This window comes from Dendrobium catenatum, unplaced genomic scaffold, assembly GCF_001605985.2.
Source record: "Dendrobium catenatum unplaced genomic scaffold, ASM160598v2 fragScaff_scaffold_635, whole genome shotgun sequence".
Lineage (NCBI taxonomy): Eukaryota > Viridiplantae > Streptophyta > Magnoliopsida > Asparagales > Orchidaceae > Dendrobium > Dendrobium catenatum.
Genome location: NW_021319097.1, coordinates 95,286 through 118,250, shown reverse-complemented (window position 1 = coordinate 118,250; position 22,965 = coordinate 95,286). Strand labels below are relative to the sequence as shown.

The 22,965-nt window shown below is 35.9% G+C and overlaps 1 protein-coding gene across 1 annotated transcript in view; it reads left to right on the top strand.

The window, feature by feature from the left end:
• Nucleotides 1-22,965, top strand: part of LOC110095171 (WD repeat-containing protein 75) — a 28,101-nt gene that overhangs the window by 1,911 nt on the left and 3,225 nt on the right. The window contains exons 3-14 of the mRNA XM_028695427.1: nucleotides 79-255; nucleotides 2,012-2,402; nucleotides 2,767-2,885; nucleotides 13,847-13,924; nucleotides 14,103-14,243; nucleotides 14,341-14,385; nucleotides 15,468-15,631; nucleotides 18,055-18,142; nucleotides 18,228-18,313; nucleotides 19,598-19,727; nucleotides 19,846-19,978; nucleotides 20,844-20,992. Coding sequence (XP_028551260.1) covers nucleotides 79-255; nucleotides 2,012-2,402; nucleotides 2,767-2,885; nucleotides 13,847-13,924; nucleotides 14,103-14,243; nucleotides 14,341-14,385; nucleotides 15,468-15,631; nucleotides 18,055-18,142; nucleotides 18,228-18,313; nucleotides 19,598-19,727; nucleotides 19,846-19,978; nucleotides 20,844-20,992 — 1,701 coding nt within the window. The remainder of the gene's footprint in view (nucleotides 1-78; nucleotides 256-2,011; nucleotides 2,403-2,766; nucleotides 2,886-13,846; nucleotides 13,925-14,102; nucleotides 14,244-14,340; nucleotides 14,386-15,467; nucleotides 15,632-18,054; nucleotides 18,143-18,227; nucleotides 18,314-19,597; nucleotides 19,728-19,845; nucleotides 19,979-20,843; nucleotides 20,993-22,965) is intronic.

Sequence of the window (22,965 nt, the reverse complement as noted above, 5' to 3'; positions counted from 1 at the left end):
ATTTTATTCATTTTTATTGCTGTTCATTCTTGTACTCTTTTAATGCCTATTTTCATTTTTCATAATATACTCATGCAGGTGATCCCAAGCATAGCATGCCATCTAGACGAGAGCATTGAGGAGGAATCAAAGCTCTATGCTTTTGTATCAATTGAAGATACAAGCAAACCAGCTGATAAGAAGAAAGCCTTGCTTGGACAAGTTCAATTGTATAACTTAACTGACTCTCGCCGGGTTGGAGGATTGTTGTGTGAGGTATGATCACATGACCAATTTTAACTTGTGGAAATGGCTTCAGTTCTCATCCTTCACTCTTTGATTCTTAGATTACTAGTACTATAATTTTTAGCTTTTCTTAACCTAGTTATGGTAGTCCGGAAAGGCTCTCCGAAAACTGTATATGCTATTTGGTTAAAATGATATTGGATGCATAGTGCATTTAGTCTATGTTGAAAATTTCCTGTTGGAAGCAAAAAAAATTGACATGTTTCAATTTTTTCTTAAGATTTTTCAGGAAAAAAAATATTCAAATGAATTAAACAAAGGAAATAAAAAAAAAATATTAGAGGAGAAAGTCAACCTGCCATCAATTAAAAACTATCAACCTGCCATCAATTAAAAACTAAGCCTACTAATCAAACATCATATCCATCAATACGCTTTTTCGATTCAACTTAAAACTCCTGAACAATTAATAGTTATGCCATGTCTCTGAGCTCTTGCTGGTCATATTTTGTTTCTCTGAATTGCAGGAAGCTAGTTTTGTGCCTTTGAATTATTAAGTGAAAACATTGTACAATAATGCCTCTACTAGTCAACAAGTTGATGCCAAATTTGAAAATACGTCGCAGCTTTGACATATGCATCCACTTTGTTTTGCTTGAGGTACTTGATAGGAAGAAACCTATTGTTGTTAATTAGACTCTTTAGATATTATTGGTTTAAAGCCCTCTGAAGTTGGTAGATTGGATATGCTTAAGATGTCGAATATGAGATTTTAATGGGGTCTACACTATTCCCCATGAATTAAATTCAAACATAAATGTTGAATTTGACCCCAAAAATTGATCCTAAATAACCTCCTTAATCTTCAGTGCTCTCTCGTGTGTGGTAATTAACTATGAGGTCTTACACTCATAGGAAACCTTGTTCCTAGATCTAAATAAACCTTTCTCAAAATGTTGGAGAAAATTTGGTTAAAGACTTAAAGAACACATAATCTCAGGTAAAATTGCTCTTGAGTCTTATCATTTACACATTTGGGGAGGCTTTAGGAAAGGGGTTGGCCTTTCCTGAGTGATAGCATTGCTAGCTCTTTGATTTATTGCCTGCTAAAACACAAAGCTTGTTGACTTAAGCTACATTGTTGCAATTATGGCATCCTGGCTCTTTAGACTTAGGGTTGACCCATAAAAATTGGACAATGGAATCATAAGATTTTGACAAGATATACCATCCATCCTTACATCCCATGGAAAGTGTAGTAGTACGTGTTAGTATTTGCTAATACTGTCATTGTAGAGTGAATTTTTGAAAGCTGGAAGCAGTTTCTTTCTTAATTGAGAGTGTTCTCCCGGCGGAGAGGGTAAATGAACTATAGAGTCTTGCGACTTTAAGAAGTTTTGGTCCCTTGATCTAAATAAATTTTGGCATCCTCATCGGGAACAATTTGATTATATCAAATTGTCATCCCGCGAATCATCTATATTTTCCTCATCAGGAACGCAACTAAGGATCTCTACTTCAAGAGCCTATGTTTGTCTGTCTTTTTTAAGGTGGGGTCTTGCATCTACGTTTTTTTCTCATAAACCAGCTTGATTACTAGATCATTGCTAAAGATTTGTTTGTACATGATTTTGAAATTGTTTTAAAATTCTTATTTGAAAGACATACCATTTACCTTCTCATGTCTCGTTCTATGAAGCGGTTCATCTGTTTCTTTTAATATCAAGTATAAAAATATGCTTTATTGTATCAATGCTGACACCTTGTCTTCCCCCCCCCTAATTAGACTCGAAAGTCACATCTAATACATGCGAGTAAATCAGGAGAGTTTATTGGCATTCCAAACAAGCGTAAACTACATATTTGGCAAATTCCTGACAAGCGATTTAGAAGTGATGAAGTGAAAAAGATCACATTGCATCACACAAAAAAATTGAGCACTCTTGCGTTCCATCCAACAGAGAGAGTTGTAGCGGGTGGTGATATAACTGGAAGAATACTAATATGGAGGGGATTTGGGAAGAAAAATTTCTCAAACAAACTGCCAGTTAGAGACGAGGAAGAGAGGCCTTGTGTAAGAGGTAATGATGATGCTGACTCCTGTACAACATGGCATTGGCATGCCAATGAAGTCAAGTTTCTTTTCTTCTCCTCTGATGGTGCTTATTTGTACTCAGGTATGGTAATTTCATTTTAATGATTCAAATTCGATGGTTAAGCCTCTTTGTAAGCAAGCGGCCTAGATGTTGTGAATTAAATGTTATTGGTTGGTGGCATTTAATCATTACTTGATTGATTTTGAAGATAACAAACTTTTCTAACTCATGATGAAAGAAAAAAAAAAAAAAAACTAAATGAATTTCATTGAGCGTTGGTTTCTTCTTTAAGAGGGCTATTTTTTATTAGCGTAATATTCTATACCATTAGACTTCTATTGCTTAGATTGATTTATTTCCTTAATTAGCATTAATCTCTTGTCGATGCAGTGGGTTTGTTATGATTGTGTTCTGTCATATTAATAAACTGAATCTAATTGTTCAGGCGGGAAGGAAGGAGTCATAGTAGTTTGGCAGCTTGACACGGGAAAGAAAAAGTTTAAGCCTCGTCTAGGATCTCCACTCATATATTTCATAGATTCACCAGATCCAAATCTTTCTTGTGTAAGAAATTTTTCTATATTTTTAATTACCTGATTTTGCTTTATAATTACATGCATCATATTCATTTCATGCTATTTTCAGTCATGGTTATGGGCAGATATGGTCCATTTTCTTATTTTGTGTTCAGGATCTGAATTATCCGCTTAGCATTTTGTATGGATACAGATCTGCTATAAAGGGTGGCAATCAATTTCACTTCTTATTGATTATGGTTGTTACTTTGTTTTAGGTTGATGTTGAGAGGGTAATAATTAATAGTCTTTTTTCAGGGGCACCTAGCTTCTATTGTATTGATAGATTATGAATTGGAAACTTTCTTCCAACTTACCAAACTTCTGGCAGTCTTTCTATGTTTTCTTACATTAACTTGATCCTTCAGATCTGCCCATCTGGCATCTTCAAATGTAACTGTATCAAGTTACAACGTTGCTGTTTGTTTAAATGTGATTTGTTACTCTTCCTATGAATTATGTTGTATTCTTAAGGTTAATTATCATTTATATTCCCTGTGATTACTGATAGTTTCTATTATATTGCCCTTTGTTTTCTGGCAGATTATCAATTGTTTCCTTGCGTTAATTTCTCCATCCAACTTTAAGTTAAAGCAGAGGGTAGGTTATTCATTTAACATTTAAAAAGGTAATTGCTAAAACTTATTTATATGATAAAGTAATTGCTAAAAAAAATTAATAGCGAAAGCATATGACAAAGTTCCAAGAGAAGTGCTCTAGAGAGTTCTAGAAATGAAAGAAGATAGTAATGCTTATATCCAAATCATTAAAGATATGTATACACGAGCCATTACGTTGGTTCAAACACAAGATGGTTTGACAAAGTATTTTTCTATTTCAGTTGGATTACATCAAGGATCAACTTGATGCCCATATCTTTTTTTCCTTGGTCATGGATGTTCTAACTAGACATTTGCAAAATGATGCATCCTAGTGTGTGCTTTTTGCTGATGATATTTATTGAAATTAGGAAGTTTGAGAGGGAAAAGCTTGAATTTTATTATGCAACATACTATCTATTTATAGATCTATACTAGGTGCATTGATAAAGAAACAAATAACTATAAATAATTAAAGAGTAATGAGTAATACAATCCTTCCTAAATCAGCTGCCTAGCTATGGAAGGAATTTAATGTGATCCAGGCAGTCTTCCCACGGATTACTGTTCATAGCCGTTGGATCATCTTTGAAACGAGAGGCCGAGATTTAACACTCCCTTTCAAGCTGAGGAATATAGATTTGTCATTCCCATCTTGACGATCATTCTGATAAAGGTAGAGCTGTCTAATCCTTTGGTAAGGATGTCTGCAAGTTGATCATGTATCGTCGAAAGATCAACTTGCAGACATCCTTACCAAAGGATTGGACAAATCTTCTGGACATCTGGTTTCTATGCATTTGTAGTGATCAAGTTCTTGCCAAAGGTTTTGTAGAAGGGTGGCATACTCCGTCACGGTCTTGCTTCCTTGTTTTGTGCTCCCTACTTTGTTTTTGATTTCAAAGATTTGAGCAGCATCTCGAGCTTTTGAGAAAATTTGTCTGGCGGCATCCCATATCTCCTTTGTAGTGGAGAGGAACATCAATGCATCGCTAATTTTTGGAGTCATGGAATTTCACAACCATGACATAATCATTGAGGTTGCTTCATCCCATGCCCAAAAAATTAGGATCTCCTTCTTTTGGTCCTCCTCCGAGGTGGTGTATTTTTCCTTTCCCCTTTAAGTAGGTCTTCACAAATTGAGACCACTTTAGGTAGTTCTTTCCATTCAGACAATATGAAGGTATCATGCTTTGGAGGTCACCCCGTCCTTGGTGCATCATAAACTCCTCCATTTGGTCAATGCTTTGGGAGGAATTGATTTCTGATCTGATGATAGTAATGAAGATTATATGTATGATTTTTGGGTAGCAATGAAGTCTTCCTTTTTTTTTTGGATCGATAATAAAGGTCGTTGAAAAGAGAGAAAAATTTCTCGGTTTACTTATAGGATGAATCGAACCGAGCCAAGTACTCGAATTGGATAGCTGGGGCACGCACGGAGGTTTAACTCATAAGAGCTGGGTGGGTGAAATCCCATGGTTAGTTCTTCCAGGCGGGAGCGAGCGTCCCGCATGCGAGTATTTCGGACGACAGGTCTTCTGTACGTATGTTGGCGGCGTCTATTTACGACAAAAAAGCGACTGTCAGCGGCGTCTGGTAAAGCATCGCTCCAGCTTCTGTTGGCACAATGTTGTCTTCGGTGCTTCGTTTGCGGCGTCCGTTTTTGGCAAAAGGCTCCGTCTGATATTTGTCGGCAAAGCTTTCTCTTTAAAATCCGTTTGCGGCGCCCATCTTCTAGGCTTTGGGCTCTGTCGGCTGCTCTGTCTGGGAGGTCTTTATCCCGCTTTACTTCCTTTGTATCTCTGATACCAAGTTGAAATCAGGAAGTTTGAGAGGGAAAAGTTTGAATTTTATCATGCAACATACTCCCTATTTATAGATCTATACAATGTGCATTTATAAATAAATAAATAACTCTAAATAATTATAGAATAGTTAGTAATACAATCCTTCCTAAATCAACTGCCTAGTTATGGAAGGAATTTAATGTGATCCAGGCGGTCTTTCCATGAATTACTGTTCATAGCTGTGGGATCATCTTTGAAACGAGAGGTTGAGATTTAATAATATTTTTCTTGTTGATAAGATTAGTGAGGGAGTTGAAGGAATACTTGAATTATGTATATCAACCTTTGTTGACCTCTACACATCAAAACACACAAAAATAAGTGAAAAACGACGATTTAAGCAACGCTCGTGTCAAACGACATTAGATCGCAAAATAGATTGCCCCATTGCGATCATAACATTAGAGTGCTGTGCACACCCAAAGATGATCATTTGCACAGCTGATCAACACCAAATATTTCAAAATGCCACACATGCACTACAACATGTATACATACAAATATGAAAATATACATGTAAGTATATGTAAGAATATATACTCGCATGGGCCCTGATGAGCATGTTATGAGTATACACGTGATGTTTGAGGATGCTTCGCGGCTCAAAATGATAAATTTAAGTTTGAGCCCAATCATTCTATGTGAGTAGATAGAAGTCGACACGAATCGAACTATTAAAAAAAATATGGTTACGATGTTGACCGAGTTATTTGTTTTATACGTTCATATTTAGACCTTTAAAGCCTATTACAAAGCAATTTCATTAACAAAGGCACAAGACCTACTAAGAACCTGATCCTTCATCATCAATTATATACAGCCAACAACGTTCAACAAATAATTACAAAAATGCCCCTAAGTACATGCATGGGCCCCGACGAGCGTAATGTATGTGCATACATGACGTTTGAAGATGTTGCGCGAGTCAAGAAGTGAACGTAAGTTCAAGCTTGATCCGTCTATGTGGATAGATAGGAGTGAACGCGGCTTGAACTGTCGAACAAATATACAATCGCGGTGTCGACCGAAATATTAGTTTTATACATTTATATTAGTCCTTTAAGGCCTATAACCAGGAAAATTCACTAATAAAGTATAGAACCGATAATGAACCTGAGCCTTTGTTGACAAGTAGACAGGGTCGACAAGGTTCAACCAATAAAATGAAAATTGCACATAAATATCTCAATAATGGTCGTGTTGATAGAAAATATCAACCGGACCCCAAACATTCAAGAAAATGCCTCCCAAATGCTTATGAAAACCTAAAATATCAAAAATCACAAAAATATGGAATATTTAAAATTGAAATAAATCATCAACCATTTAAAGTGAAAACCATCCTCATGCAATAATTTGTTGGTGTGGACAAATCTGAAAATCACTTCAGCTCACAAAGAACAGATGTCTCGTTGAGATATAACTAGGATTTATTCTTAATATGTTTCTTGCCATTAAGGACATGACATTGGTCTTCTAATTGGTGGTTTGGCCAGATGGTTCCACAAAGGACCCGTGGCTTGGCCAAATGGTTTCGCATGGTTAATGATTATGACCGCGACCTCCGAGCTAGTGGCTTGGTCCAATGACTCCATTGCATTACAATTACGGTCATAGCCCACATGCTCATTAATGACATCAAATCCTTGAGATATGAATCAATAAGATATAATCGATAGGGCACAAAGCCCTTTGTTAGCTAAGGTGGATTCATATTTGTCCCCTTAGAAAAATATTCACCATAGGTCTACAAGTTACTAATGGACGAAGCAACTCATGGCTGTCGACAAGTATCATTTTGTTAGGTTAGGTCGACTACGTCCTATGACTAAGTAGACTAGGGACCATTATGACCCAGGACGACGGAACCATGAGATCTTGATCGGGCTCATCATCAGTTCCCCACCATTTGCTTTAAGATCAAGACGGTGAATTTTCAATTTTAAAAATCAAAATTTTCAATTCCAAATCATGATGCTAATACACCAGATACTACGCATCTCTACGTATCTATTGGACTACTAGCCTTAATTGAAAGTTCTCTCTAGTTATCGAGAGGGACAATTAACTATAGGTGCTTGCGCAGTGATGCAACCTAAGTTTCTAAATATTTTATAGAGAACACTTAGGAAAGAAATTAGAGAACTTCCTTTCAATAAAGCATAAACATCCACATATAAAACTAAAACTAGGAACAATCTCTAGAAAGCGGCTTACAAAATTCGTAAACATAAAGAATTGATAACAAGGCTACCCTCAGAATAACTAACAAGCGGTCACCTCACATGCAATGCTCGAAATATAAAAGATAGATGCTCAAAGGATTGATCTAACCCGGAATCCACCACTGGAACGATTCGACAAATACCAATCAAAATGTGGCAGCAGATACAACCAAGCTCACAAGAGAAGAAGGATATAGATGGGGCGGGAACCATAGATAGAGAAGAAGAGGTAGAAGACTGAGATGAAATAATAGAGGGGAAGGGGAAATGAGGCTAGCTCGCAAGCTAAAAAACCCACAGGTTTGCATGCAAATTCTTCACAAAAATTGCCTCCAAATGCAGTAAAACATCAACTATATATAGGGGAGAAAATGGGAAAAAATATTTAATGCAAGGTAATTAAAGCACCACTCAAACAACCGCTAGAATTCCCTTGAAAACTGCAGCAAACAGGGACCGAAGGGACAACAACTAGGGGGAAAACGAGGCATTAATATAACAACTAATGGACACCAAAATCGAAGGGACAGCTGCCAAAATCGAAGGGACAGCTGCCAAAATCAAAGTGATAACATCTAGGGGGAAAATGAGGCATTAATACAGCAACTAATGGAAACAAAAATCAAAGGGATAACAAACAGGGGCCGAAGAGATAGCAGCTAGGGGGAAAACGAGGCATTAATACAAAAGCTAATGGGCACAAAAACTGACATGATAGCTGCCCAAATTAAGGGGACAACTACAAAGGGGAAAAATTGAGGAAAACAAGGTCCACGAGGGGAAAAACCAGCAGCCCACCAAGGGAAAAATCAAAGAAACAAAGTGAAGGATTTGGAGAGACATTCCTAAGTGCACCAACCTAGCATGATCATCAGCTGCCTTCCATCATAGGGTAAAAGAAGAGTCCAAATGACATGAGTTCAAAACATGGAAAAATGAAAAAACATAAAATGAAAATCCTTGATTGCATCAATTCTCTCCAGCGGAAGAATATCATCTCCTGATAAAAATGCCTCAGTTATATGCTGGTAGGTATCAGGATGACAACGCTGCAACTTCTCATCTTCAACAGTCAGTCAGGGGGGCATCCATTCCATCTAACCAAGAGTTGTTGGTGTACTCTATGTTTTGTTTTGGTTGTACATATATCCACAACATCATTAGGAACAGTAAGGGCAAAGTCCCACACAACTGTATGCTTTTAGTAGTGCCAGTTAATATCTTCTCAACAATGGAAGGATTTTTCTCAAAATAAGATTTTGCATGATATGTGATTGAACCAACTCTTTCAAAAAGCTCAACATCTTTTGATAGAATACTGCTAATCAAAGTATCATTGTCATGAAAAATAATGGATGATAAACCATTACTTGATGCAGCTAGATTTATCAATTCTAGTTGTTCATCCTCTATAAGCTGCATTTTTCCTTCAACATTTTGATGAGCTATGAAGTTTGTATCAATAGCTTCCTCTATGGTCGTTGTCCCTAATTGCAGTTCTTCTGGCTGCCTCACTTTCTCTTCTTCCATGTTTACTGCATTTAACAACATTTTGTAGCTAACAGGTTGATCAACATACTGCAACATCACCTCATCAGATTTCTTAGTGGTGTCAATATTGGACAGACCAGAAAATCGACCCGAACCCAACTCGAAAATTTTGGGTTTGGGTTGACCCGAACCCGAAAATTGACCCGTTTGCATAATCGGGTAGGGTTCGGGTTGACCCGAGAACCCAGAAATGACCCGAAAATCCAGCTGCCCCGCTACCCCGCACCAGCTGCCTCGCCTGCCCCGCGGTTCGCTTGCCCGCCTGGCCCGCGTCGCTTCGCGTCATGTCCGCTCCGCATATAGCTGGCTGTCGCGTCACCGACATCGTTGACGCTGCCCTGCCGGCCGTCGGTACCGCTGCAGCTGACGCGTTATGCCTAAACCCTAAATGGGTCGGGTTGGCCTGAACCCATAGTGGGTCGGGTTTGGGTCCAAAAAATCAACCCGACGAGTCGGGTTGACTCAAATCCGAATAGTGCCGAGTTAGTTTTGGGTTCTACCCGAACCCGACCCATGACTTGAAATTGACATCCCTAAGATTGCCTTTAAAAATAACAGCTTCTCCATTATTTTTATAGGATTTCAACTTTGTTTACTGTTTGAGTCTCAAATTTATCCACAATATTTTTGACTGGATAAATGGTAAACTAAGCATCTGAAGAGTATAGTTTGGCTGCATTTCTTCTTACTTTTTTAGGATGTTGCTTCGCAGGAGGAAAACATGACAATTTACCAACTTCATCAATAGTCATTCTCCAAAGTGAGTTTTGCAGATAGCTAGAATCTGATTGTTGGAATTTAAATTTCACCTTATTAGATCCCGCATTTTGTTTCAAAATAGGTTTACCTTTTGGACTTAGTGCAGCTAGGGTATTAGTCTTTGCTTCCATTTGTTGTTGTAGGTTAATCAGTTGTTGCATAAAACATACGTTGCCATTCAGCTTGTTGATTTTCCATATTTTTATAAAGAAGAAATGAAGACTAGAACGATAACCAAGGTCTCTGATACAAAATTGATGCAACCTAAGTTTCTGAATATTTTTATGGAGAACACTTAGGAAAGCAATTAGAGAACTTCTTCCTTTCAATAAAGCATAAACATCCATATATAAAACTAAAAGTAGGAACAAGCTCTAGAAAGCGGCTTACAAAATCCTTAAACATAAAGAAATTACAACAAGGCTACCCTCAGAACAACCAGCAAGCGGTCACCTCTCATGCAATGCTTGAAATATAAAGGATAGGTGCTCAAAGGATAGTTCTCACCCGGAATCCACCATTGGAACGATCCGGCAAATACCAACCAAAATGTGGCAGCAGACACCACCAAGCTCACAAGAGAAGAAAGATACAGAAGGGGCGGGAACCGTGGATAGATAAGAAGAGGTAGAAGACCGAGATGAAGTTATAGAGGGGAAGGGGAAAGGGGGCTAGCTCGCAAGCTAGAAAAACTCGCAGGTTTGCATGCAAATTCTTCACAGAAACTGCCTGCATCTGCAGGAAAACAGCCATTATATATAGGGGAAAAAGAGAGAAAATATTTATTGCAAGTAATTAAAGCACCACCCAAACAACCACTAGAATTCTCTTGAAAAGGACAGCAAAGAGGGACCGAAGGGACAGCAGCTAGGGGAAAATGAGGCATTAATATAACAACTAATGGGCACAAAAACCGAAGGGACAGCTGCCTAAATCGAAGGGACAACAAAGAGGACCGAAGGGGCAACAATTAGGGGGAAAACTAGGCATTAATACAGCAGCTAATGTGCACAAAAATCGAAGGGACAATTGTCCAAACCAAAGGTACAGCAAACATGAACCGAAGGGAAAACAACTAGGGGGAAAACAAGGCATTAATGCAACAACTAATGGACACAAAAATTGAAAAAAACAACTACCCAAACCGAATTTTCGGAGCCCACAACCTTGGAGTCTAAAGGTTTGCGTTTGAGTAGATTTAAAATTGAATACATTAAGTGTAATGTTAGTAGTAATATGTCTAGTGGTGGGATTGTAATATTGGGTGATCAAGTCATTAAAAATAGTGCATTTTATATAATTTGGGTCTATTGTTCAAAACGATGGTGAAATAGACGAGGATATTATTAGTAGAATTCAAGTTGAATGGTTGAAGTGGAGGTTGGCATCAAGCCTTTTCTGTGATAGAAAAGTGCCCCTCAAACTTAAGAAAAAAATTTATAAGATGGTGGTGAGACCTGCAATGCCTTATGGCGCAGAATGTTAGTCATTAAAAGAAAAGTATTAAATTAAGTTAATTATTGTAGAGACGGGGATACTCAGGTGGATGTGGTCTTTACACTTAGAGATAATGCGAAACTAGTTTATACGTGAAAAAGTTGGAGGAGCTCCAGTGGTAGATAGTATTTGAGAGAGTTGCCTTAGATTGTTTGGCCACATAAAAGGTTTGCCTTTTGATGACCCTGCTAGATGTATTAGATCTAACCTATGTTTAAAAGGGTAGAGGTAGACCTAAAAAGACTTGGTTAGCTAATATCACAAAATGATCTTTTCATATTAGATTTAAATGAGAACTTGACTCTTAACAGGACACAATGTGGAAAAATGATTCATGTAGCTGATCCTATGTAGTCATATAAAGGTTTCATTCCTAAAATGCTGATCTCAATCAACGAAGGGGTCATTTAAGAATATATTTGAAAATATTTTGTTTATCTTGAAAATTTTATTTTAGATATAATTTTGCAAAATTTTGCTAACATAAGGAAGTTTACATATAATTTGTAAAATTAATTAACTTAGAGGTTTTGAAGAAATTCTTGAAGTTTTTTTTGTTATCAAAATAGTATTGTAAACTAACCTGCAGTTGTTGTTAAAATTCTATTATAGTACATGATAGTTTTGATATATGAGTAATTTGTTTTGGTAATATTTGTTGCTGCTATAATATGGCAATGCTTCAAAATAAATCTGAAATTAAATAGTTGTACAATAATATAAAAATATATAGTATCTAGTGTAAATAAATCAATGAGTGTTGTATATAATACAATTTTATGCATCGTTTTTGGAATACTTTTAATTATATTTGATTGATTCTTCCACTAAACATTTAATGAATGATCATTAAGAAAGAGCTGTAGCGACTGAACTTCTTGTTGCTGAGGATCCCGGGTGAATCATAATGGTGTTTGGCTATTAGATTTTTCTAATTTTAAGTGACTAACCTACCCTTTCTTTTAATGGATGTTAGATGGAAAGTTAATGTAGTGCTGGGATTTGATATTTTAGCAATTATCAGGGAGATAACCTTAGGAAGATATATAATAGTTAGTTAAATCTGAAGGAGGTACATGATAATGAACCTCAAGGAGGATTTGTTATTTTACCAATTCTTAGGGAGCCATATAATAGTTAGCTAAACCTCTGGGAGATAAATGATAAATGATAATGAAGTTAATTCTTAGTGTTTGATGCATGCTCTTGTAAATCTTAGTGTAGGATACATGCTCTTGTTTGTAGCTTTTAACCATCAACCATAATTATTTTTTAAATTTTAATCAACTATCCTTGCTTTGATAACACAAATGGCTATGGAATAAAGTAATTTACACATCTCCATAGGCCGATCTTATACATATACAACGAGTAGGTTGTCTTTTGAAGGTATAGTGGTGCTTTGATTTTGGTAGGGCTAGAGATGTGACTAAGCCAAAACCTGATCTCAATTGCGGTGCATTTAAATTTGTGCTCAAGCTTTTGTCCTGTTCCACCATTTCTCTAATTTGAAGTGGGGAGCCTTGATATTTAGCTCGTGAGCCTACTGGAAAAGAGGTAACAAAAATGGTTGGTGATGGTTGCTGGAGAAAATGAAGGCCATGGGAGGATGGTCCTGTTGCAGTTGTGATGTGATATCAAATTTATGAATGCTCATCATAGTACTGATACCGGAATGGAGGATGCTTGTTAGGATTAAAAGGACAGGATGTGGCAATGAGGGTGACTATGAAGATGTGGGATTGGAAGGGAGGGTTGGGTGAGTTGGAGTATGTGAGGTCCATGTCAAAATGGTATGCGCTATCAGTTGTGGTGGAGATAGTTTGATCAGGAGCGTGGATACTAAGACAGTTGATCTATAGAAGCTGTAGAAGAAGATTATGGGAGAAGTGAATGCTGTGGAGAGTATGAGGAAGATGGAATTTTGGGATAAGAGGTGTAAGAGTAGTAGTGCTGGGAGATGGGTCTAGAGCTTGGTTTATATTTGAATTTTCTTTGAAAACTTACTTTTTAATGATAAATATTTTTGTACTTGCAAATATATCTTAAAATTTTTATGGACCTTAACAAATTATTTCCTTAGGCATGTGAGTTGAGTTGGGATTGGCTCATGCTTGGGTCACTTAATGCTTTAGTCTACTTTATGGTTTGCATTGTGGTTTGCTGACTTATTAAACTCTAGCCGAGCACAAGCTAAAATAATGAAACATGTTGTATCATTCCTAATGAAAAGTTGCATGTATGACTTAACAGAAAATATAGATTGAAATAAATTGTGACATACATCGCTTTCAAAATAGTTCATTGACAGAAATTTAAATTGATGTATGCCAAGACCTTCAGTTCATCACTTTAGAAGGATTCCTTTAAACTCGATTTGTAGCTCCTGGTTATCATGAATTTCTGCTGATCAATTTGTGCTGTATTCATTTCTGCTTCTTTGGGTTTTACTGACATCACCATCTTCAGCTTTCTTGTGCAGATAATCAAATCCATCTGTTAAAGATGCCCACAATGGAGATCATCAAGTCTATTTCAGGAATTAAGGTTTGTGCGTCTCTATATTCATTCTTCATGCTTGTTATACTATGTAATTATATATATATATATATATATATATATATAAAGGTTTATTGATTGTGGAAAGGAAACCATTTTACTCATTTACTACCATTACCACTGATTTGCTTTCTGTTTTGTGTTTGTTCTCACTATATGTGTTCAGTTGCCTTTCTCATTTCCAGATTCGTGTGAGTGCTCAAACAATGAATTTGCCTTTTATAATGATGCTGGATTAGTCGCATTGCGTGCTGAAGATTTTTGCATACAGTTCTTTAACTTGTTTGAAAACCGGGAAATTTCACAGGTGTGCTACTTGCAGAACTGCTTTTACTTTACCTTAAGTTTGACACAGTTGACCATTGGCTTATAGTAATGATGGACTCATAGTTCCTCATTTCCAGGTGCAAGTATGTGAAAGGAACTTCCAACCTGTTGATGATGTCACGGTAATTGATTTGGAACTTCCACTCTAATATTTCACGTATTCTTTTATTGGTCTAATTATCATTAGATACCCTCTTGTATTTCTCTATTTGAAAAGTATCATCCTCCTTTTCTCGTCCTATGCTCCATTTTGCAGACACTAAGAAAGTTCCATAAGTAAAGAGGTGGTTATTTTTGTGAGATTTTTTCAATGACAGATTATACAAACTTGACTGGACCACCATCCCTGAAAAGTACAGCGAGCATATGGCAGACAATTCCCTAAACTATTAACGCATTAAATAAGCTTTCTTTGTACATCAACCTAATATATCAATAATGTGTGACCCGATGAACCCTAATTGATATGTTGGAGTGGATATGTCCAATTTGACATCCACAGTGACATGAAATAATTTAGGGAAGATCATGCCTAATTTAAAGCTTTTTATCTTACAGGAATAATGTGTGATTATTTGTACTTTTGAATGCTTTATCATGTTATTAGAAGCAGTGCAGATGGATGTAAGAAATCAACTTTACTATATCCATAGCATTATCATGTCTTTCTTTTATTCGCATAAAAGATTAAATGTAAGTAAAGATTTTGTCCATGCTATCTTCTTTGATGATGATTCAGAACTTCTCCCAATTCTTTATGAGGTTTGAAGGAACTATCTTTTACAATTTCAGAATGAAAATAAGGCCCCATTTAATTGCTGGTTGTTAGAAAACATATTTTAGAAAATGATAAAATTTGCTAATTCTTTCAGTTGGCTAGATTTAGAAATCTACATTGGCTTCAAGCTCGAAACATTATTAATAAGCTTGTTAAATTCTGTGCTCAAGATTTATTCTTGTTGTCTCGTAGAATTTTCTTTTGTGGCTTTGCTTATGATGTTGGATAAAGTTAATATTAGCAAAGTATGACATGTGCATGATTTAGTGCTTTAGGACTTTAGGTTATTGGCTTGGGCTGCTTTCTTTGTAAGAATGATGTGGCATTTTCTTTTTCTGATAGTGATTGGACAAGTCTGCAGCTTCTATTTTTTAGCTTCTCTGGCTTATACTTAATTAACCATGTGTTTACTTTTAATTTCCATAGGTGTTTGTTGCTCTCATCGCTCTCTCTCCTGATGGTTCTATGATGAGCACTGTTGATGTTAAGCTTCCTGAGGAGGGGTTAGGAGGCTTTGTGACTCTGAAGTTTTGGAGTGGTTCCCACATTGGAGAATACACCTTGTCTACTGTGATTTATGAGCCTCACAGGTTACATACAACCTAGAACCTTAACACCCTTGCTTTTAATTGGTATTGATGTGTTGCATATGCAATTGTTGGTGCAGTGTGCATGCTTATGTTTTTATGTGAATTAGAGGGAGATAGAGCTTGTGTCTCTTTATATATATATATTATGTCCCACTTACATATCAATATTCTCATTTCTATCACACTCAACTTAAACATTAGATCCATACAACTTGTTGATAGGTAAATAATAATTGTTATCGTCATTTTCGATAATATTTTATATCATATACTAAGTCATTATTTTACTAATTCTAAGGCCCCTATCTTTTAAAAATATTTCACACTGTTTTAAATGCCACTTAATTTGATTGATTTCTTACTAATTAGAATTATATCAACTATAAAAACATACATTAAGGTAGTTTATTATGAATATTCTTTTGTAAGCATCTCCTTAACTAAGAAAAAAAAAGATATGGGCTCAATGTTTGTCATGACCTGGCCCAGTTAGCTCGTGTAGACGAGGCGGGAACGGAATCAGACGTTCAGAACATTCCAAAACATTTCAATATATGCGTTTTTAATTCCTGTTGAAGTCTTTCAGATTCTTAAATATATGTTTTAAGAAGATTTAAATGTTTTGGAATGTTTTGAACGTCCGATTCCGTTGCCGCCTCGTCTATACGAGCTAACCGGGCCGGGTCGTGACAATGTTGATCCTTGATGGAAAGTTGGGATTATAATTCTATAAATTTGAACAAAAACTTTCATTTTCCTTCTTTTAAAATATATTTTTACTTTTTTAGCTCACAAATCATTATTATCAATAATCTTATCTCGTAATGAAACTACCTAGATACCAAAGTTTATTTGATTTAACAATTGTTCTATCGTCAATCAAGCAAGTTTGATTTTCGTTAATAAATGGTGCATATAGCATATGCTGTTATGTTTCATATTTTGTATGAACTATTCAAATTGAATGAAGCCTTATGCGGACATCTTTGCATCCACCATTTTTCTTGCATTAATTGTTTTAATTTATGAAAGTTTACTGATTCATCATTTCTTTTCTGTAGCGTTAACTACTAAATTTGAGTTTGGCCATGTTAGTTGCTACGGATATGAAAACTGATGTCTCCATTTGAGATGTGGGTTCATTTTGGGAGTATGCTTTTATGATTTTATCTTTTCAGTAGTGAATTGTTAAATCAATATATTGGTGGTCTGTGGTTTTTAATATCACCCGTTTGTTTGTGGAATTTTAGCTGATATGTATGAGCTGCATGCTGCATTTCTGGATACAATTTGTTTATTAGGTTAGTATATTTAAAAGCAGGGTCAGGAAGGAGTTTAGTCGATGAAATAGCAGCGTTTGTGGTAATCTTCAGTTTGTTTAATTTATGTGGAGTCAAAATGCTTATGTGCAGAAACGTTCAATCGGTGAAATATGAAAAATAGTTAAGTGTATTGTTTGAATTAAGATGCCTAAGAACAGTAAAATTCCTTGGTTTTGTTTGTAATGCACTAATACTCTATTGGCGACACTCGCATCTCAATAACATAATAATAATAATTTTTTTTGCACGAGCATAGAATAAGATTTGGTTGAAGTAGATGAAGATTTAAGTTGTGCTGTCTTCCATCCAACCTACTTTTTACATTTTACTTTTCCTCTTGTTCTAACCAACCCAATCCATCTTAATGCCTAACCTGGGTGCAATTTAGTAAAAAATTAGGGTTTTGTTTCTGGTTGGATCCAGATCCGGACAATGGTTTGAGTTGCATTCTTAGTTTGTGAATGGTTCAATTAAACCTATGTAGATTTTGAAACTTCCTCTTGTTCTAGAATGGAGGGTAAATATGTGCGGCTGTACAAATACAAAAAGGTTTGAAGGTGTGAAAATGGTTTCCCTTTCAATTGTTGCAATTAAAGTATGGTATCTTATTTTAAGTTTTTTTTGGTGAATGACAAGTAGGGATGCTAATTTGGTTTGATTTTTGGGAATAGCTGGGTTGATTATTAGCTCTAAATTGCTTTCTTAATGAGTCAAACAAGAAAATGCCTGATTTCTCATGCTTCGATCAATAATAACTTATATTTGATAATAAATATGTGCATCTATACAATATGCGTATGTGTACATTTGTCTCTCGATGTATGCATTTAAGTGTGTTTATATTCTTTGTTTTATGTAATAATTTCATATGGACTTGAAGTTCTAGAACAACTCATTCCACTTGATAAGCAAGTCAAACATGAGTAATAGATAAATTAGTTTGTTTGGTTAATGAGCCAAATAAAATCTCAATTGCTCATTTATTCCCCTAAAGACAATCTTACAGTTAGCTTCCATTCTTGCAACCCAAATTCATTTTGTTGATGATTATTATACCTGTCTTTTGTTTTGCCTGCCGGAATTTCTCTCTTTTGGTTACAGTGATGCACAAATTTCTGCTATTGCATTTCGGCCGGGAGGCCCGGGACATTCTATGGCTGTGAGTTCTTCCTTGGGTGGGGATTTCAAGGTAGCTTCTTTCATTAGCAATTCCTGAAGTTTTGGTACGCCGTTGTTTGTTTGAATTTATAATTGCACTTATTCTTATGATGCAGGTGTGGGTTAATCCTTCCAATGTGCCTCAAGAAGGCCAAATGCATCAGAAATCGGGATGGAAATGCCAATCTGTTGGTTCTTACAAGTAATATTCTTTCTAATGATTTCATTTTGTAGATTACAATTCTGTGCTAGCGGATTTCAAGATATTTTTATAATTTTTTGGGTCATTACATCTCAAATGAAAAACTGGCTGTCAAGGCAAGGATTAATGTGATTCATAGATATTTGCTTTACCTTTCAAACATTTGATTTATTTTTTTTATCAAATGAATAATTATTTATTTACTTTGATTTATCTGCTATTTTGAATTTCTTTATTCTAGAAAAAATTGCTTTAAGTTTGTTGTTGTAAATTGTTAGATTATTGAATCATTCTATTGCCATGTTCTCGAGGAATTTGCTATATGATGCAAGTTACAGCATTTTTCTTAACAATTAATATGAAAATTGGACATATTAAACTTGAAGAAAAATATTTATAATAAAGCCAGCCATCTTTTATACTATTTAAGATCTTTAGTAGCCTTACTAAAATTTACTTTTGCTTTTCTTCAAGTTTCTTGGGGCTTACTAATTAAAACGAATCAACTAAACTATACCCGAATTAAAACATTTAAACTACACCTTGTTTAGAAAATTGTGTTAACCTTCAACAAAAAAAAAAGTGAAGTTATTTTGATCTTCGTTAGATATATGTGCCTCTCCAGCAGACTTAAATCAATCTTGTCATGCTAAGTAGTCATCTTAGTAGGTAAAGACTGTACTTGTTCAATGTCACTTTTAAAAATTAAAACAATGTTGTGTAGACGTTTTGTTTTCATTTTGAAATGTTGACTCAATTGTCTGCAGAAGTGCATTTTTTAGAATTCAATCTATTCGGACATTACTCACGAATTCATGGAACCAAAAGTTAGAGAAATATTGAAAATGATGTTAGAAAGTACAGCTTTATTAAATGATAGAGAAAATGATCAAAATGGTCCCTTGCTTATTATGAAGGATTAAAATGGTTCCTAACTATATTAAATGATCATTTTGGTCCCTTAACTCTTTAAAGATGAACCAAAATAGTCCCCTATGAGGCTATTTTGATTCATTTTTAAAGATTTGAAAGACTAAAATGATATTCTAATATAGTTGTGGACCATTTTGATTCTTCGTAAAGAGTCATGGGATTGTTTTTGATCCTTTTCATGGAAAAGATGTATATGACAAAATATGGTCTCTTAAATGCTTATTGGCCTTTCTATTCTTCTTGTGTGGGTACATTTAACTATGCTTATCCTGTGTAATGGCATATATGTTTTTTGTTCGCTTAATTCATTCTGCCATTCTTTGGCCAACTGATGGAGATCTGAATTTGTAGGAATTTGCCCATGACTGCAGCCACATTTTCTGCTGATGGTTCTGTACTAGCCGTTGCAGCTGCGAATCTGTTTACATTATGGGATCCTGAGAAGAATGTTCTTATAGCTGTAATTGGAAATACATTTGCGGTAATGTTTTATTATTTTAATTTATATGGCTGAAGGACTATGCTTTTTAAGTCATTGATGACCTTTATTTATGTACTCGTTGGATGATCGTTTTAAACTTTCTATTTTTTATTTGCAGCCGATTTGTAATCTATCATTTATTGCGCAATCTGAATATTTAGTTTCAATATCTCGGGATTCAAAGCCACAGTTAGCTGTTTGGAATTTGTTAAAGCTGTCTATGCAGTGGTCTTACCAAATTTCAACAGAAGGTAAGTCGAGTCCTTGCTTAATATAAGCATGCATGTTTATCACTTGGTCGAAGATCCAACACATAATACTAAGTTAGAGTTGAGAATTTGATAAGTTATATTTAGTAAAAAAAAGTAATAATAATACCTGCTCATATTTATTCATAAAACTTGAGATAGTAATCTTGATAAACATCTTTGAAACTGAAATTTAATGAAAGAGCAAAGATGGATCTAATTCAAGCTAACAAATTATTTTCTGATATAAGCTAGCGTTTTACTCACGCCAAGTTTTATTAAGAAGGAATACTTATTTGTACAGAAATTGTAAAATATTCATTGACAAATTAAAAATTTAATTTTCTAAACAACCTACCAGTTAAAATGTTATTAAGCCCTTATTGATCTATTTTTTCAACAATAGACAGGAATGTTAAAGAAGGAAACTTAGGGCTCATTTGGATGTTTGCAGATTAAATAAATGCTTTATACAACAATGATATTTTACTTTTACTCACTTTATGTTTGAAAGAATGTGCTCATCACTTTTGAGGGATTTTGAAGGTATTTGTAGAGTTTAAAACTAATATTAATTTGTAATTGCATCATCCAAATTACAAAGTTTAATAAATTCATTATTGTTCTTAACATCTTATGAACTTTAAGTAATTAAATGAGTTCTGAGCAATTTTGCTATAATTGAACTTGCTCAGTTGTAAATTGAGCTTTTTAAATAATGTTGAAAACTTATTCAATTATCAAAGCAAGCAAATGCCAAAAAAACTTTTACAGTCAAAATTTCTGACTACGTATTGGTTTGGTTGGTCTCTGATGATATTTTAGTTTCTTCAATGCCTCTTATTTTCACTGTTTCATGTTGTTTCAGCCATCAGCACTGCAAAAGATGGATCTCAGTTTGCTATCCTTGTCATCGACAATACACATGGCAAAGCTATTAAAAGAAACCAAGATGGGATAATTTTGTTATTTGAAGTGGAAAATCCTACCCCTTTAGCAACTTGGCGGGTCAGAAAGGTACAACTCTTCAGCTCTTAAAACTCATTGTGCTTCTGAAAACAGTTATTACTCAAAATTTAGCAAATATCATGCGCTGATATTCTTGATGCCATAAAACTTCTGGATACTTTGATTCTATTATATCATGTTTTATATGACAAGTGTTGACCCCAATACTAGTGTGGGGTCGAGTCGACCGCGCAAGGTGGATTTCAAAAGCGAAAGAGCTCGAAATCGCGCAAAAACTCACCCGACGTGTGTCGACCCAAAACCAAAAATCGCCGAAACGACCTCCGTTTGTGAAACGGACAGCGCCGATGCGTCCGGAGCAACAGAGACAGCTAAGATCGGCACCCATATTGGTGGGGGTCGCCGGTCTGCGAAAAATTAAATTTTGGGCGCGCGAATTGAGACGACGACTTGTGCGAGCGACAACGCGACGACCAACTCGATGCAAGATTAAAAAATTTATTTTTATTTTTGTGCAATCTAATTAAAAAATTTTGAAAAAAGGGAGAAAGAGCTTTTTTAAATAAAAAATGAATTTTCTTTTAATAAAAAATCATAAAAATACCTAAACTACCCCCCACTTAACCCTCATAACTCTCCTAACCGATCCCTCTCCCCACTCACGCCATTCCTCACGCAAGGAAGCCGCCCCTCTCACTCCTCTCTCACGCCTCTCTCACGACTCCAAGGCCGGCCTCCTCCCTCCTCCCTCCAAGCAAGGTAAACCTCTCCTTCTTCCTCTCTTTCTTCTTCTTCTTCTTCTTCTTCTTCCTCCATTCTCCATTCTTCTTCTTCTTCTCCTTCTTCCTTCCCTCTTCTTCCCCTTCCCTATTTTTCATCAACCCTCATCTTCCCTCCAAGTTTCCCACCATTTTCTTCTATTTTCTCCCTCTACTCCCTTCTCCTTCCTTTCCTTCATCTTCTTCTTCCTCCTCCAACCCTCTTTCTCAAAACCTACAAAAACCCTAAACCCTAATCTTTTTTTTCCTCACTTCCACTCACCAAACCACCTAAATCCCTTCACAAAAAATGTTCCTACACACCTCCTACACCCTTCCAACAAAAAAATTTTCATCCTTCATTTTCTCTCTCTAACCTAGAGAGAGAAAATTTTCTCTCTCTAGAATGAGAGTGAAATTCCTTCATGTACGGCTCTATTTCCATCCTAAGCGTCTCCCCTTCCCACCATACCTCCAAATACGTTGCCTGGAGAGAGAAACAAATTTCCCTCATCTCTTTCTCTCTCCAAAAGAGAGAGAGAGAGAGATTTTTCTCTCTCTAACCCCACTCCCCTAATCTCCTACACACTCTAAGCCCACTCCACAAGAAAAACCCATAAAATCCTTTCTCTCTCTTTCCCTCTCTAGAAAGAGAGATCTCTTCCTTTTCTTTCTCTCTCTAGCTTCTTTTTCAAATAAAAATATGATTAATTAAATTGCACAAGTAAAATTTTTTTTAATTATGCATCGCAGGTTCCTACGTTGCCGTCATCCGCCGTCGCCGCCTCGATTACTGCACACACAAGGTAAAAATTAGTATTTACATTTCTGTGCATAAAATAAGTACTCGTGATCGCTTTTCTTAGCGGGCGAGAAAACTTATGTACCCGTGACGCACTGAGCGAGCGGGGAAATTCGTATACATGAAAATATAAGTACCCGTGACCGATTTTCTTAGCAAGCGGAGAAATTTGTTATTTGCAAAAAAAAAAAATAATTAAGTACCCGTCTCTGCTTTTAGGCGGGGAAAATGTCATACTTTAATCCTGTGCTCAAAGACCACATGACCGCTTTTGTTAGCGAGCGGGGATTGGAACTGCGGTCGCGGTGTCACCCGACACCTACCGTGACTGCCTTTCTTGGCAGGTGGGAAGGCCTTACACACTCTGATGCAGCCCCCTACGCGGGGACGACGTTGGAGTGCTGCCGAATTTCTATTTGAAAATATTGAGGACTTAAACAAAAAGTGAACTTGAATTTTGA